At 48.0% G+C, this 16,862-nt stretch overlaps 1 protein-coding gene across 2 annotated transcripts in view; it reads left to right on the plus strand.

The window, feature by feature from the left end:
• The window catches only part of LOC140426959 (glutamine--fructose-6-phosphate aminotransferase [isomerizing] 2-like), a 136,175-nt gene that overhangs the window by 70,947 nt on the left and 48,366 nt on the right, over positions 1-16,862 (plus strand). For both annotated transcript variants that reach the window (XM_072512274.1, XM_072512275.1), the window contains 2 exons: positions 15,028-15,123; positions 15,286-15,383. In XM_072512274.1, the coding sequence (XP_072368375.1) occupies positions 15,028-15,123; positions 15,286-15,383 (194 nt within the window). The remainder of the gene's footprint in view (positions 1-15,027; positions 15,124-15,285; positions 15,384-16,862) is intronic.

The following is a 16,862-nucleotide window of genomic DNA, read 5'->3' on the forward strand; positions in this document are numbered from 1 at the left end:
CCAGCATCAGCACTGCCACCACCGCCATCGGTGCCACCTCCACCACCGCGAGCACCGACTTCGCCGCCACCGTTACGCCGCTCCCAACGAAGCACCAAAGCACCGGACCGGCTGAATCTTTGACGGACTCCGGACCGTCAACATGGACTTTGTTTTCCCTACCACTGTACATAATTGCACTAATTGTATATAGTTTCACGTCACCCCCGCCGGACTCATTTTTAACAGGGGGTGAATGTGGTGATCCACTGTAATAGGAGATGTAAGGTAGGACCTGCACTACAGGTTCGCCGGTAGCTCCTGCCAGCTGGCTCCGCCCAGGGAGAACTGTATAAAAATGCATGACCTCCAGTGCCCTGCCATTTCGCCAGCTGCAGCAGGAGGCCACGCATCTGACTGTAATAAAGCCACAGTTGTACCCAACTTTAGTCTTTGTTCGTGCATCAAAGGGGCAATTTGGCATGGTCAATCCACCTACCCTGCACATCTTTGGGTTGTGGGGGCGCAACTCCACACAGACAGTGACCCAGAGCCGGGATCAAACCTGGAACCTCGGTGCCGTGAGGCAACAGGGCTAACCCATTGCGCCATCGTGCTGCCCGATGTGTTACAGTTTGCATGGACTAAACTTTGTTTTCCCTGATAAGGGGTCAGAATAAATTCATGTTCGCTCACATCATTCAATTAAATCTACCACTATTTTACTTGTACCAGTGGCGTACTTGACTGGAAATCTTTGGATTCACTTTCATGTTGTAATGCTGAAATAACAGCCATTGTTAATATTATAATGCAGGCAGTCTTTGGACTTATGGCACAATTGGTTCCTGAAAACTGTCTTAAGTCGAAGCGTGGTAAATTTTGGAACCAATTTTCACATAACAATAATGTTAAGTCAGGAATTGGTTCCTGAACCAAGCCTGATACCCTATTTTCACCAAAATAACCCAGAATTCTATACTCTATTATAAGAAGGGTAATATAGCATAGATTTATATTATAAAATATAAATTTTAAGAAAAAGTTTGGAAATACATAGATTCGCGAAGTAAAAATGCGTCGGAACAGCAACTGAGCAACTTGAGTCAGGGGGATGGGTGCGCAGAACATCATGCGCACGTGCGAATGTTTGAACTTGTACACTGTCATGGCATCGTAAAGTCAAAACTGACGATGTAAAGTCGAAACGGTGTCAATTTATAAACGTTGTTTATCAAGGATCGCCTGTAATAAAGCTACTGTTAGGATTAATTTCGATAAACTAATCATTTTTTTTGATGTATCAGGTAATAGAAACTTGATCCCAGTAAAGACAACATGAATTTGTAGCACTTCGGATTATCCTGTCTCTTTCTAATCTCTCCTCTGTCTTAATATTTCTCTTGTATTTTTATTGTTCTAACATATTTTCAATTAACTGTACCTTTCTAACCTTGCATTTTTCACTCAGATATGTTTTTGGACGTCTATAATATTTGTGCCTTTAGAGTGTTAGAGTTGCATCTTAGACATTATAGAAATAGAACTATAGAATACTACAGTGCAGAAGGAAGTCATTCAGCCCATCGAGTCTGCATTGACCCTCTGAAAGAACACCCTAGCTAGGCCCATTCCTCATCCTAGCCCTGTAACCCCATCAAATCTGCACATCTTTGGACAATCCACCTAACGTGTACATATTTGGCCTGTGGGAGGAAAGCGGAGCACCTGGAGGAAACCCACACAGACACGGGAGAACATGCAGACAGTCACCGAAGGCTGGAATTGAACTCGGGTCCTTGGCACTGTGAGGCACCAGGGCAACCACTGTGCCACCCCATAGCTGGCTTTTCATTATATTGTAAGCATGAGAAGGGAAGTACTGAATTAATAATAATGATAACCTTTATTGTCACAAGTAGGCTTACATTAACACTGCAATGAAGTTACTGTAAAAAAAAAAAAACCTAGTTGTCACACTCCGCCACCTGTTTGGGTACACAGAGGGAGAATTCAGAATGTCACCTAAGAAGCACGGGAGGAAATCGGAGCACCCGGAGGAAACCCACAAAGACACTGGGAGAACATGCAGACTCCGCACAGACAGTGAACCAAGCCAGGAATCGAGCCTGGAACCCTGGTGCTGTGAAGCAACAGTGCTAACCACTGTGCTACCGTGCCACCCATGCTGTTTACATGCAGTGGTGCGTATGATCATAATTGATGTCAGAACCTTGCAGAGGATTGTGAGAATGGATGTAGGGTGCACAGAGGCACCATGGACCTGGCAATTCAGTCACAGATGCTGTAGCCAATCGTGCCCCAATATGTTCGGTCCGTCAGCGTGGACTACCACCAATGGTAGGCACGAAGACTGAACCCGTACCCCATGAGGAGTGCCCTCAATCGCCAACGGTTCCCCAGTATAATAATAATAATTTTTATTGTCACACGTAGGTTTACAATAACACTGCAATGAGGTTACTGTGAAAAGCCCCCAGTCGCCACATTCCAGCACCTGTTCGGGTACACAGAGGGAGAATTCGCAATGTACAATTCACCTAAAAGCACGTCTTTCGGGACTTGTGGGAGGAAACTGGAGCGCCCGGAGGAAACCCACGCAGACACGGGGAGAACGTGCAGACTCCACACAGACAGTGACCCAAGCCAGAATTGAACCTGGGAACCTGGAGCTGTGAAGCAACAGTGCTAACCACTGTGCTGCCGTGCCGTTCTGATGAAGGGCCTCCGACCTGAAGTGTGAACTCTGTTTCTGTGTCTACAGATGCTTCCAGACCTGTTGATTATTTGCATCATTTTCTGTTTTATAATTTTGGAAGGAAAATTCTGTTCTGTGACAGTCCAACAAGAATATTGTTTGCTGCACAGCTCCGAGGCGGACTGCCAATGAAACACACGGTGCTGCACTGTGAGGCCCCTGCACATACCGAGAGGTGACTGTTGTGGGAACACCATGGGAACACCAATGAGAGCCTTGGTAGCTCTAAATTTGCTGATAGGCTCATTCAAATTTCTTGAGCCCATCAGCAAGCTACACAGAACAATATCGTGCTCTGATTGGTGAACTCCCCTTTAGAGCAGGAAAACAGTTTTCCAGACATTGAGAGATGGTGGAGACTTGTAGCAGTTCAGACACAGATCTCCTGAATTGGTGTGAAGTTTCTGAACTTTCATTAAGTAAAGATGCAACGCAGCAGCCCATTTTCTGGCATTCAGTCTGGCGGGTAAGGAGGCACTGGGCCAACGGCTGCTGAGGGGAGCAGTGGGATGATTCTCAACTTCCTGGCCAGGGCAGGCGGGCAAACCAACCAAAGCAAAAGGAACAGAGGCCACCAGGCCAGAGAGCTAGCAGCCAGGCAGCTATCCAGGAGCACGTGTGATCGTTGAGGCTTGTGGCCTGGCCATTCAAGCAAAAGCGAAGAGGTAAGCAGAGCAGCAGTCAGGAGGTGCGAAGAAGGCCAGGCCTCATGTCTCGGGGAATCAAGGAGCACTCAGGGGTGACTCACTCCGAGCCAGAGGCCAGCCACACAGCAGGGCTGGACAGCAACCGGACTGGGTGACGAGGGCGAGAGTGGGCAGAGGCCAGGCCAGATATCTAGCAGCCAGTCAGGAGCACGCGTGGTTGTCAAGGTTTGGGCCCTGCCACCCAAACTAAAGCGGAGAGGCGAGCAGAGCAGCTGTCGGGAGGTGCAAAGAAGGACAGGCAAACACTGGCGTTGTGTTTTGGGGAATTAGGGGCAGCGGCCAGAAGCAGTGGGGCAGCTTGAATAGAGCCAATGGCCAGCGTGATGGGGCTCGGCAGCAATCAACATCTTCTTTTGATTTTGCATGTTGAATTTACTGCCTTTATTGGTGTCAGTCATTTCTCACTCTGATCGATTGCGGTGTGTTGTGGTATCGGCTTGCCCTGGCCATTCCTCGGCATCGCAGCTTTCCCAAAAATTATTGCCAGCAACCAGTTACTCTTGTAGGATGTTGGCAGTGAACTCTGGCTCATCCTCACCACAATTCTCACAATCGGTTGTTTTTGCTTAAGGTGGCTTCACTCAACAGAAGATTCTTAAGACTTTTTCATGAATCGTTGAAATTAAGACCGATCATCCCCAGTCAATATGAAGAGACACTAACTATGAATCTGGAAGTCAAAAACTCAGGAAGTTGAAGACTATGCAAGAGGACAAAGCTAGGCAAAAAGGCAGTTTGTCACTTAGATTAAAAGGTTTAAAGTATTGAGCAGTGCCCAACCTACACATTCATCCTCAATAACAACAAAATGTTTTGGTGACTTGTTTGGTGAATTTGACCTGAATAAGATGTGGACCCTGAGATGGGAATGGAACTACAAGATACTGCTGAAGTGTATTGTTCTTCTGCTGCTGATGTGAGGGAAGAATCCTGAATACATTGCGTTATGACCAAAATGTGTTCCACTGCATATGATTGAATATTTTGTAATAAATACACCAGAGAACGTAGATAACATGGAAAATTTGAGAAAAGTGTTTGAGGCTCGAGGCCGAAAGCAGTTTTAAAGTCTTCATGAGTCCCATTTTCTGAGGGTGAAAAGAAATGGCATGACGGAAAGGAAAAATTAGGTTTTTTTTTCAGAAATTACTGTAATGTTTACAAATTATTCCCTGACCCTAGTAAAGGGAAACAATTTGTTGATGGGTACTCTAACTGGGAAAATGTTGGAAGAGATATTGTTTTTTTAAAAAAATATGTTTTATTGAAATTATTTTTCCCCAAACAACAATTTTTCCCCTCTTACAAAGCAAACGCAACAATAACAATACAGAAATTTTTAACAATACACAAGTAACAAAACCCCTTTATCTTTGACCTAAACTAAACTAACCCCCCCCCCCCTCCCCCCTCCCCCCCCCCCTCCCCCTGGGTTGCTGCTGCTGGTCATCTGTCTTCCCTCTAACGTTCCCCTAGGTAGTCGAGAAATGGCTGCCACCGCCTGGTGAACCCTTGAGCCGATCCTCTCAGGGCAAACTTTATCTGCTCCAGTTTAATGAACCCCGCCATATCATTTACCCAGGCCTCCAGTCCGGGGGGTTTCGCCTCCTTCCACATGAGTAGGATCCTGCGCCGGGCTACTAGGGACGTAAAGGCCACAACGTCGGCCTCTTTCGCCTCCTGCACTCCCGGCTCTTCCGCAACTCCAAATAGAGCTAGCCCCCAGCCTGGTTTGACCCGGGCCTTCACTACCCGCGAAATCACTCCCGTCACTCCCTTCCAATACCCTTCCAGTGCCGGGCACGCCCAAAACATATGTGCGTGGTTTGCCGGGCTCCCGCCACACCTCCCACATTTGTCCTCCACTCCAAAGAACCTGCTCAATCTTGCTCCCGTTATGTGTGCTCTATGTAGCACCTTAAATTGAATCAGGCTAAGCCTGGTGCATGAGGAAAAGGAATTTACCCTGCTTAGGGCATCAGCCCACATACCCTCCTCTATCTCCTCCCCTAGTTCTTCTTCCCACTTTCCTTTTAGTTCGCCCACCGACTCCTCCCCCTCTTCCTTCATCTCTCGGTAAATCTCTGACACCTTGCCCTCTCCGACCCACACCCCTGAAAGCACCCTGTCCTGTATCCCCTGTGTCGGGAGCAACGGAAATTCCCTCACCTGTTGTCTAGTAAACGCCCTCACCTGCATATATCTCAAGAAATTTCCCCGGGCCAACTTATACTTTTCCTCCAATGCTCCCAAGCTCGCAAAAGTCCCATCTATAAATAAATCTCCCACCCTCCTAATTCCCAACTGGTACCAGCTCTGAAATCCTCCATCCATTCTTCCTGGGGCGAACCTATGGTTGTTCCTGATTGGGGACCCCACCAGGGCTCCCCGCACCCCTCTCTGTCGCCTCCACTGTCCCCAGATATTCAATGTTGCCGCCACCACCGGGTTCGTGGTAAACCTTTTAGGTGAGATCGGTAGCGGCGCCGTCACCAGCACCTCTAAACTCGTCCCTTTACAGGACTTTCTCTCCAGTCTTTTCCACGCCGCTCCCTCACCCTCTCGGAACTTTCCCTGCCCACACGAAGCTCGTGATGCTCCTGTCTATTTTATTAAAAAAGGTCTTGGTGATTAGTATAGGGAGACATTGAAATACAAATAAGAACCTCGGGAGGACCATCATCTTAATTGCTTGCACCCTGCCCGCCAGCGATAGAGGCTGCATGTCCCACCTCTTGAAGTCCTCCTCCATTTGTTCTACCAACCGTGTCAGATTAAGTCTGTGCAAGGTTCCCCAGCTCCTAGCGATCTGAATCCCCAGGTATCGGAAGTTTCTTTCCACTTTCCTTAGAGGCAAGCCTTCTATCTCTCTACTCTGGTCCCCTGGATGTATCACAAATAATTCACTCTTCCCCATGTTTAGCCTATACCCCGAGAAATCCCCGAACCCCCTCAAAATTCGCATAACCTCTATCATCCCCCCCCGCTGGGTCCGACACGTATAACAATAGGTCATCCGCGTATAACGAGACTCTGTGTTCTTCTCCCCCTCTAATCACCCCTCTCCATTTCCTGGAGTCTCTCAACGCCATGGCCAGAGGTTCAATTGCCAACGCGAACAACAATGGAGACAGCGGGCATCCCTGTCTTGTTCCCCTATATAGTCGGAAATACTCCGATCTATGTCGACCTGTAACTACGCTTGCCGTTGGAGCCCCATAAAGAAGTCTAACCCAGCTAATAAACCCGTTCCCAAACCCAAACCTCCTTAACACTTCCCATAAATACTCCCACTCCACCCTATCAAATGCCTTCTCTGCGTCCATTGCCGCCACTATCTCTGCCTCCCCCTCCACTGGGGGCATCATTATCACCCCTAATAGTCGTCGCACGTTAACATTCAGTTGTCTCCCTTTTACGAACCCTGTCTGGTCTTCGTGCATCACCCCCGGGACACAGTCCTCTATCCTCGATGCCAGTACCTTTGCCAACAATTTGGCGTCCACGTTCAATAATGAAATGGGTCTATAGGACCCGCACTGCAACGGATCTTTATCCCTCTTCAAAATTAACGATATCGTCGCCTCCGACATCGTCGGGGGTAGAGTCCCCCCTTTCCTGGCCTCATTGAATGTCCTCACCATCAACAGGGCCAACAAGTCCATATATTTTCTGTAATACTCCACCGGGAACCCGTCTGGTCCTGGGGCCGGAAGAGATATTGTTGATCATGAAACTTCCAAAAGTTCTATTAAGGCTATGTGTGCATTCATTCAAAGATGTAAATTATCTGGAGGAATTGATTCTGCGTTATCAGCTCAGTTTGAAAGGGAGTGTTCTGACTGGAAAAAAGTGAAAAAGTGTCGCCAAGTTCGGTTGCTGTCCAGTCAAACTGCTATCTTCCATGGAACTGCCTCTCAGAGGACAGGATGAGTCATCAATGTCAAGTCAAAGAAGTCATTTTGTAGCCTGCCTTGAATATCTCCTTGAATTTAATGAGCTTCTCAAAGAGTATTTGAAAAGTTATCAATATTGTGGCACAGGGAAGACCAACTTTTTAACACACAAGACCGACGATGATTTCATCACTACAATGACAGAATGGCACGGAAACCAATTCATTGATCACGACAATGGCAGAGGGACTCGGAAACCAATTCATCAATGAAGTCAAAGATGCTAAACACTATTCCATAAAGGTTGATTCAGCACCAGATGTGAGTCATGTGGATCAATTAACATTAATTTTAAGATATGTGACCAGCAATGGTGAAGTTGTAGATCAATTTCTGTTTTGTCTAGTGACAATCACACACTTCTGAGTGCCTGGAGACAACAATTTTGAACATAATTTAAAATATAGCAAATATTATCATGGGCAGAGCTTTGATAATGCCAGAAAATATTCGGGTCTACAGTCACTCCATGAATTTAATCTGCAATGCAGCAGCTGAATCGTGAAGGCAACCATATATTTTGTTCACTTTGTTCAAAATTTGTATGCCTTCTTTTTGGTTTCCACGTCTGTAAAATATGCTGCAATCACTTGGAGCAGGCACATGGAAAATGTTTGACGATCAAAGGAATTTGTGACACCAGGTGGTCCGCTCGTGTTGTTCTGGCTTTATCGATATAAAGGAATGCTTATCAAACATAGCCATATCAAATTCAGAGATGCCACATGTGAAAGCTGAAGCAAAATCCTTGGCAGAGAAGTTTGAAAAGTATGAAATTGATGTTTTTACTGTTTTTAAGAAAGAATACATGCCCCTCTGATGATGAGAAGTATACAGGAAGTTATTTTTGGGTTAAACTAGAGACAATTAAATCACTTTTAATGGGACAGAGCAGATCATTATTGAGACTATCTGTGTTAATTGTGACACCGTAATGGTGCAATTGCAGAGTAGAAGTGAATCTCTGAAGAAGACTGTTGAATTATTTTGTGTGCTTTTCAACAAAAGTTTGGATGAGAATGCTAAGAGCTGTTGCAGTGAGAGATTCATTGAATTCTATTGGGAGGACATAGACTGAAATATTTTTGAAGATGAAATGAAACAATTCATTCATTTCATTAATAATGATGAGCTCTTTGCTTCGAGATCACCAGCTGATTTATACAGACTTCTACGTGATGGTTTGCAGGCATCCTTTCCAAATGTGAAAACCATTCTGAAGACCTTTTTCGCGATACCTGTCACAAATGCCTGCAGTGAATGTTCTTTCTCTGTATTGAAAAGAGTGAAAATTATCTGTGAAGTACAATGAGTCAAGAACATTTGACAAGTTCAGCAATGCTGACAATTGAAAATACATCCGTAACAGGATTTTACCTACAATGACGTGAGTGAAGAAAAAGTCATCTAACTTGCCATGGATTGCACACAACTGATGAAGAAAGAAAATCTAAAAAATCTGTCCCTCTGCAATGTTCTCCAGTATAAATTCTGTTCTTGAAGGGAACAAATGCTGGTCTGACATAATGACTAGTGGTCAGTTATAACTGGTGTGTAACGATCAATTAAAGAACAAAATCCTGTCAGACAGTTGCCAGCAAAGCCGCTGATATTACACTTGGACTGGACATTCCACTTCATTGGAGTATTTGCTCCTATACTGGACTTTTTTGAGCTGATTCTTTCCTACACTGGCCTGCAGTGCTGCAGTCATATCATCGGTTGATTTCTTGACCCTTTGCTCATCTACCAGTTCACATTTGCTCACCTCAAGGCACAGTGATCACAATATTGACCAACTTTAGCATCATGCTGACAACAGGTAGGCTTGGATTTCAATTTTCAATTAGTACAGGCTTATTAATGTCATAAGTTAAAGAGCACTACAGCAGTCTGTCAAGCAGTGATTTTTCATTTCTGTGCCTTGCATATTATGCATTTCAACTATTTTATCAACAGTACAGGCTTGTTGGCATAAGTCATTGGGCATTACAACAGTCTGTCTGAGCAGTGATTTTTTGTTTCTGTGCCTTGCATTGTGTGATCTTGGAGGGGCGGGGTCAAGAGGGCATTGATGGCGGAGATGACGTTATTGGGAGGGGCTCAACATCATTGGGGGAGGGCCGCCACAACATCAGGAATATGGGGTGAGATGGTGGTCCCCGCAAAGAGGGAGAGCATGGGGCTCCCAAAAGTGTGAGTCCACCTCTGCCACAGTGTTATAACCTGCCTACTTACCATTGGCTGGGGACTAATGACAATCCCACAATCCTGTGGGAGTATGAGCTTCCCCAATGAGGGGGGCGGAGAAACCATTAGTAAACTCCTAGTATAAATAAAGCTGGCCAGTTTAGGAACCAGCAGGAAGGAGTGTGGAGCAAGGGAAGTTGCTGCTGCTGTTATATATGTTATTGTAAATAAATGTTATTACTTTGTACCCTTAAAACTCGTGCTGGATTCTTTGTGGCCCTCACAAAACTGGCGACGAAGGTTAAAGTGAATAGCTGTCTACACTGCTGAAGCCACCCCCCTGGATTTTTGTTGGATATAGGTTGGAAGCTTTCTATTATACCATGCCTCTGTACGGATGTTTGGATGTTTTTGATGCTGCGCTGGAAAGCTGGAACCAGTACACACAACGGATGCGTTACTATTTCCGGGCAAACAGTATCACCGAAAACGAGCGCCAGGTGGTCATATTGCTCACCGCCTGCGGCCCGCATACGTTTGGGGTGATTAGGAGCCTTACGTACCCAGCTGCGCCGGACACCAAAACGTTTGATGAACTTGTGAATATAGTGGGGCAACATTTTAACCCAACCCCGTCCACGATAGTCCAGCGTTACCGGTTTAATACCGCTGAGAGGACCCCTGGAGAATCCCTTGCCGATTTTCTATCCAGGCTACGCAGGATTGCGGAGTACTGTGACTATGGTGAGACCTTGTCAGAAATGTTACGCGACCGTTTGGTTTGCGGTATTAACAATGCGGCCACCCAGAGAAAGTTGTTAGCTGAGCCAACATTGACTTTTCAACAGGCCATTCAAATAGTATTGTCCCGAGAGAGCGCAGAACGAGGAGTGCAGGAGCTACAGGGAATGGAAGTGCATGCCTTGGGGCGCAACCCCTTCCGTCCGAAAACGTCCCCCCGCACTCCTGCGGTACCTTGGGCGAGGCAACGTCCGGACCGACGCCAGTGGCCGTCGGACATTCCTCCCCGAAGGGAGCCTTCTCCAGAACCAATGGATGAGGAGCCTTGTCCGTGTCAGACTTGTAGGCGCCGACCCCGTCGCGGACGGCGGTCCTGGGGGCGCCAGAGGCGCCCTCGTTCCGACCGAAACTGGGACCAGCCCAGGGGCCGTACCTTCCGTGTGGATGAACCTGCGGCGACTACTCCTGAGGACATGGAGACGGAGGACGACTGCCTGCAATTGCATTGTGTGGCAGCTCCCCGTATGGCCCCCATTAAGGTGACAGTACGGGTCAATGGCCACCCGCTTGAGATGGAGTTGGACACTGGCGCAGTGGTCTCTGTGATCGCCCAGAGGACATTCGACCGCATCAAGCAGGGTATACAGACCCTTACATTAACCGACTCACAGGCCAGGTTGGCCACCTACACGGGGGAACCACTGGACATTCCAGGAACTACAATGACCCCTGTTGTTTATGGACGCCAGGAGGGGCGTTTCCCACTTATCGTGGTGCGCGGCCATGGGCCCAGCCTGTTGGGTTGGGACTGGTTGCGCCATTTGCGGTTGCAATGGCAGCACATCTTCCAAACAGTTTCTGAAGGGTTGACTGAGGTGCTAGGACGATACCCAGATGTATTCCAGCCTGATTTGGGGAAAATAAAAGGGGCCGTAGCCCGTATCCAAGTCTAACCAGGAGCCACGCCGCGCTATTTCCGGGCGCGCCCGGTGCTTTACGCCTTGCTCGAGAAGGTAGAAGGGGAGCTCACTCATTTGGAGAGTTTGGGTATTATCAGGCCCGTCCGTTTTGCTGACTGGGCAGCACCAATTGTACCTGTAATGAAGCCAGATGCCACAGTTCGCTTGTGTGGCGACGATAAACTTAGTGAATACGGCTTCCCGACTCGACCGATATCCAATGCCTCGCATAGAGGATCTCTACGCGAAGCTTGCAGGTGGACTCTCGTTCACAAAATTAGATATGAGTCACGCCTACCTGCAGTTGGAGCTGGACCCTGTCTCCCGACCATATGTAACGATTAATACACACTGGGGCCTGTATGAAAAGACACGGTTGCCCTTTGGAGTATCCTCTGCCTGCGCAATTTTTCAACGTGTTATGGAGGGCTTTTTGAGAGGTTTACCACGTATTGCTGTCTACTTAGATGACGTTTTGATTACAGGGACGTCGGAGCAGGAACATTTGGAAAATCTGGAGGCTGTCCTTGGACGCCTTTCGGAGGCTGGAGTCCGTTTACGTCGCACAAAGTGCGTATTTCAGGCAAAGGAAGTAGTCTACCTAGGTTATCGGGTGGACCGCGAAGGTTTGCATCCCACCGCAGAGAAGGTGCGTGCAATTCAACAGGCCCCCTCCCCGACTGACACTTCGCATCTTCGTTCTTTTCTCAGTCTCGTAAACTATTACGGGAAGTTCCTCCCGAATTTGGCAACTACGCTGGCCCCTTTGCACCTTCTGCTAAAGAAAAATCACACCTGGGTTTGGGGTCAGCCGCAAGAAACCGCTTTCCGGCGGGTAAAGCAACAATTGTTGTTGTCTGGGTTACTAACCCACTATGATCCTGGAAAGCCTTTGCTCGTCACATGTGATGCATCCCCGTACGGTATTGGGGCCGTCCTGTCCCGCAAGATGGAGAACGGGGCCGAGCGACCGATAGCTTTCGCCTCCCGCACATTGACTGCAGCGGAGAAAAAGTACGCGCTGATCGAGAAGGAGGGCCTGGCAGTGGTTTTTGCGGTGAAACGCTTCCACCAGTATGTGTATGGCTACCATTTCACTATCGTGACTGATTATAAGCCTCTGCTGGGACTTTTCAGAGAGGATAAGCCAATACCGCCCATTGCTTCCGCACGGATCCAGCGCTGGGCTTTGTTGCTTGCTGCATAGGAGTATTCTCTGGAGCACAAACCAGGTACGCAGATAGCAAATGCTGACGCACTGAGCCGATTGCCTTTATCGACCAGCCCCATGTCGAGCCCCAAGACCGGTGAGGTGGTTGCAACCCTAAATTTTATGGACACCTTGCCTGTCACGGCATCACAGATACGTGAGTGGACCCAGACAGAGCCAGTCCTGTCAAAGGTTTGGCACATAGTCCTGTATGGTGGGCAGCATAGACAGCTCCCAGGCGAGTTGCGGGCATTTTCCTCCAAGCTGTCAGAATTCAGTGTGGAAGACGGCATCCTCTTGTGGGGGACGCGTGTGATTGTCCCGGAAAAAGGCCAGGAGCTGATACTAACAGACTTGCACAATGGGCATCCAGGTGTGACCAAAATGAAATGTTGGCCCGGAGTTATGTCTGGTGGCCGGGCCTCGACACCAACATTGAGAAGGTGGCCCAAAACTGCTCCATTTGCCGTGAGCATCAGAAGCTTCCGCCGGCCGCGCCCCTACATCACTGGGAATGGCCAGGGCGGCCTTGGGCACGCTTGCATGCAGATTTCACAGGCCCTTTTCAAGGATCCATGTTCCTTCTATTAATTGACGCCCAGTCTAAATGGCTAGAGGTGCATAAGATGCAGGGGACAACGTCCTGCGCAACAATTGAAAAGATGCGTTTGTCGTTTAGTACGCATGGCCTCCTCGAGGTGCTGGTCACGGATAACGGCACTCATTCACGAGTGAGGAGTTTGCGAGGTTCACGAAGATGAACGGCATACGCCATATCCGCACTGCCCCTTACCACCTGGCTTCAAATGGGTTGGCAGCCATTCAAAAGAGGCCTAAAGAAGCAGTCTTCCGGATCAATGGACACGAGACTGGCTCCGTTTTAGTTTACGTATAGGACCACCCCCCATGTGGTGACTGGGGTAGCTCCCGCAGAACTCCTAATGGGCCGGAGACTTCGCACCCGCCTTAGTATGGTTTTCCCGGACATTGGCGCAAAAGTACGCCGCACACAAGAACGGCAGGGATAGGGACACTGGTGGTGTCCAGTGGGTTCCTGTTGTAATCTTTCGCCGAACGGGCCCTATATCTTACCAGGTGCAAGCCCAGGGTCGTCCCCAGTGCAAACATGTAGACCACGTTCGGTCCAGAAGACTATCCCCTCAAAAGATTCCCCGCCCCCGGAGCTCATTTCTACAGCCGCAGAGACCAGAGACAAGGGAAGGTAGTCCTCACAATCTTTCACTGGTGCCTCACTCGAAGCCTGCGCAGGTCGTTACAGAACCGAATGGAGATAGAGACGCTGACATGACGGAGGCAGCAGACTCTGACTCCGAGATGGAGACACAGGATGCATCAGAGGGGGAATCCTCGGGTCCACGGGCCATGGATGTACAACCGTTGCGCCGTTCATCACGGAAGCGCCGGTCTCTGTCTCGTTACACGCCGCATGCAGATGGTGTCCGGCCTGCGGCAAAACGAGTCCGACGCCCTCCTTCGCCAGGGTCTTCAGTGGATTCCTTTACTTTGGGGGGAGGGATGTTATAACCTGCCTACTTACCATTGGCTGGGGACTAATGACAAAATCCCACAATCCTGTGGGAGTATGAGCATCCCCAATGAGGGGGGCGGAGAAACCATTAGTAAACTCCTAGTATAAATAAAGCTGGCCAGTTTAGGAACCAGCAGGAAGGAGTGTGCAGCAAGGGAAGTTGCAGCCGCTGTTATATATATATGTTATTGTAAATAAATGTTATTACTTTGTATCCTTAAAACTCGTGCTGGATTCTTCGTGGCCCTCACAAAACACAGCTTAATAAATGATAACACTAAAACATTTGGAAATCATCGAATCCCTACAGTGCAAAAGGGGACCATTTGGCCATCAGATATGCACTGACCCTCTGAAAGATTACTCCACCCTATCCCATCAATGCTGTAACCTAACCTACACATCCCTGGACACTAAGGGGCAATTGGTCATGTCCAATCCACCAAACCTGCATATCTTTGTACCATGGGAGAAAACTAGAGCACCGGAGGAAACCCACACAGACATAGGGAGAATGTACAAACTCCACACAGATTGTCACTCGAAGTCAGAATTGAACCAGGGTCCCTGGTGCTGTGAGGCAGTAGTGCTAACCGCTGTGCCACCGTGCTGCCCTGGAGTTGTTGAATTATTGTCTAAATCCAAATTGGGCCAATTGCTAGGATTTTACTAAAGTAAGTTATCAACTTTTATTTTCCCAGCAACTTTCTCACCTTTGGCCCTGCTACTTAAAAATAAACTGTCCTTAAATTCCCAGTTTTGTTTAATTCGTCTTTTTAATCTCCTGGTGAATTGCTGATGTCATGCAGCTTTTTTGTTCTGCAAGCTAATATGTTATGATTTATTAGCAGTAATGTGAACAGGTTTGAGTGCTTTGAACATTTATTGAGGTAACCATTTTCAGATGTATCTCAAATATATTTTTGAGAGTAATCTGTGTGCAATTTTTTGATGCAGGCAACTTCAGTACATTCATGCAGAAAGAGATTTTTGAACAACCAGAATCTATCATTAATACTTTGCGAGGAAGAGTAAACTTTGAGACAAGCACAGGTAAAGTATTCTCCATGTTTGCATTTCTGAGGTAAAAACCAGTTTCAGTATTATCTGTGAACTTGTCAACAGAGGTTGACACAGTTATTAATCTTTTGAATGTGCAATTTTGAACAAACTAAGCTATATAGTGTTTTATAATAATTGATGTGTTTTTTACAGTTATGCTGGGTGGATTGAAAGACCACTTCGAAGAAATAAATAGGTGCAGGCGCTTGCTCTTGATTGGCTGTGGAACTAGTTACCATGCTACAGTTGCAGTAAGTTTCAACGTTCAGCATTATGCTGTGTAACTTCTTGAATGTAAGCTGCAGCTGCCCTTAAGAACACTGGGATGGATTCTTCGCACCCCGCGCCGAAATTGCATTTGGCGCCGGGGCGTAGAATCCAATTTCACGCCGAAATTGAGCCCGGCGCCAGTCCGGCGATTCTCTGGACCCTGAAAATCGGCGTGTTCGCGAGGTACTCTGTGTGGCTGGGGGACCATTGCCAAAGGCCTGCCCAGCGATCCTCCGCTCCCGACCAGCCGAGTTCCCAACGGCGTGGAACTAACATGCTATGGCCGGTCGGGATGCTAGCATGGCGGCTGTGGACTCAGTCTGCGGCCGCCCTGGTGGGGGCCGGGGGGGGGTGGGGCAGGGCAGATCGGACCGGTCAGATCTTCGGGTGCGCGGCAGGTTGGGGGGGCCTACATCTTGAACTGCCTCCATGGTCCGAGTCCGCCATGACACTCGGCGTGGCCGCTGGAGGCCGCCGCCGTGCACACCCGCGGACTCGAAACCAGAGGTGCGGGGGCCCGTATCTGCAGCTAGAGCTGCATGAATCACTCTGGGTCCCTGCTAGCCCCCTGCTGGTGAGTAAATTGGCTGATCTTTTTTTTAGGAAACTCCGGAGTGAAACACCAGCATTTTTATGCCGGTGTGGGGACATAGCCCCAATTTGGGAGAATCCAGCTCACTATCTTTAAGAATGCTATTTTACATTAACTATTTTGTTTAACTGAAAATTAAGTTAATTTGTTAAGTTTCCCTTCCCTTCAAATTAATATTGATGAGTCAAACATTTGACACTTTTGGAGGCCATTTTCAACTGATGATTGTCTATTTCTTGTCTCAAAAACTAATAGCCGAGTGCTTAAAATTGATGATGGGGTAAATTAGGTTGCCTCTTGGACATCCAAGGTCGACCTGATGAATCTTCAGGTTGCCTGTAAATAGGTATACAGCATGCAGTTTAGGCTTAGGCTGGTTACAGAATTTTGAGGTACAAATGGGAAGAGCCTGATTAACAACCAAATCGGTAATCTTCAAAGGCTGGTGGAAGTTCTCAGAAACACTCTGGGTCTTTTTTTTCAGGGGGATTTTATGAGGGAAGCTAGAGGGAGCAAAAATGCTTCTCGGATCCCACAAAAACACTGCAGTCTGCTGCTATGTTGTTTCCCTGCCTCCCAACATCAACAGTCCAGGTCTAGTTCCTCCGAGATAAAGGCACCATTTCTCCCAAGTTAAGGGGCAGCCCCCCCCACCCCCCGGACATCGTAACCCCCCCCACAGATGAGGGGAACACCCCCAACCCTTTACCACAGAGGGGCAACTCACACCCCCAACACTACACAGGAGACAGGGTAACCAACCCCCCCCACCCATCCTAGCTGGCGTCTGTCCCCTCCCCCACCACCAATCGCCGGCATCAGGCCCACACCAAAGTAACAGCACTTCACTATGGGGTTGCCAAGGACC

The sequence above is a fragment of the Scyliorhinus torazame genome, chromosome 7 (genome assembly GCF_047496885.1).
Source record: "Scyliorhinus torazame isolate Kashiwa2021f chromosome 7, sScyTor2.1, whole genome shotgun sequence".
NCBI lineage: Eukaryota > Metazoa > Chordata > Chondrichthyes > Carcharhiniformes > Scyliorhinidae > Scyliorhinus > Scyliorhinus torazame.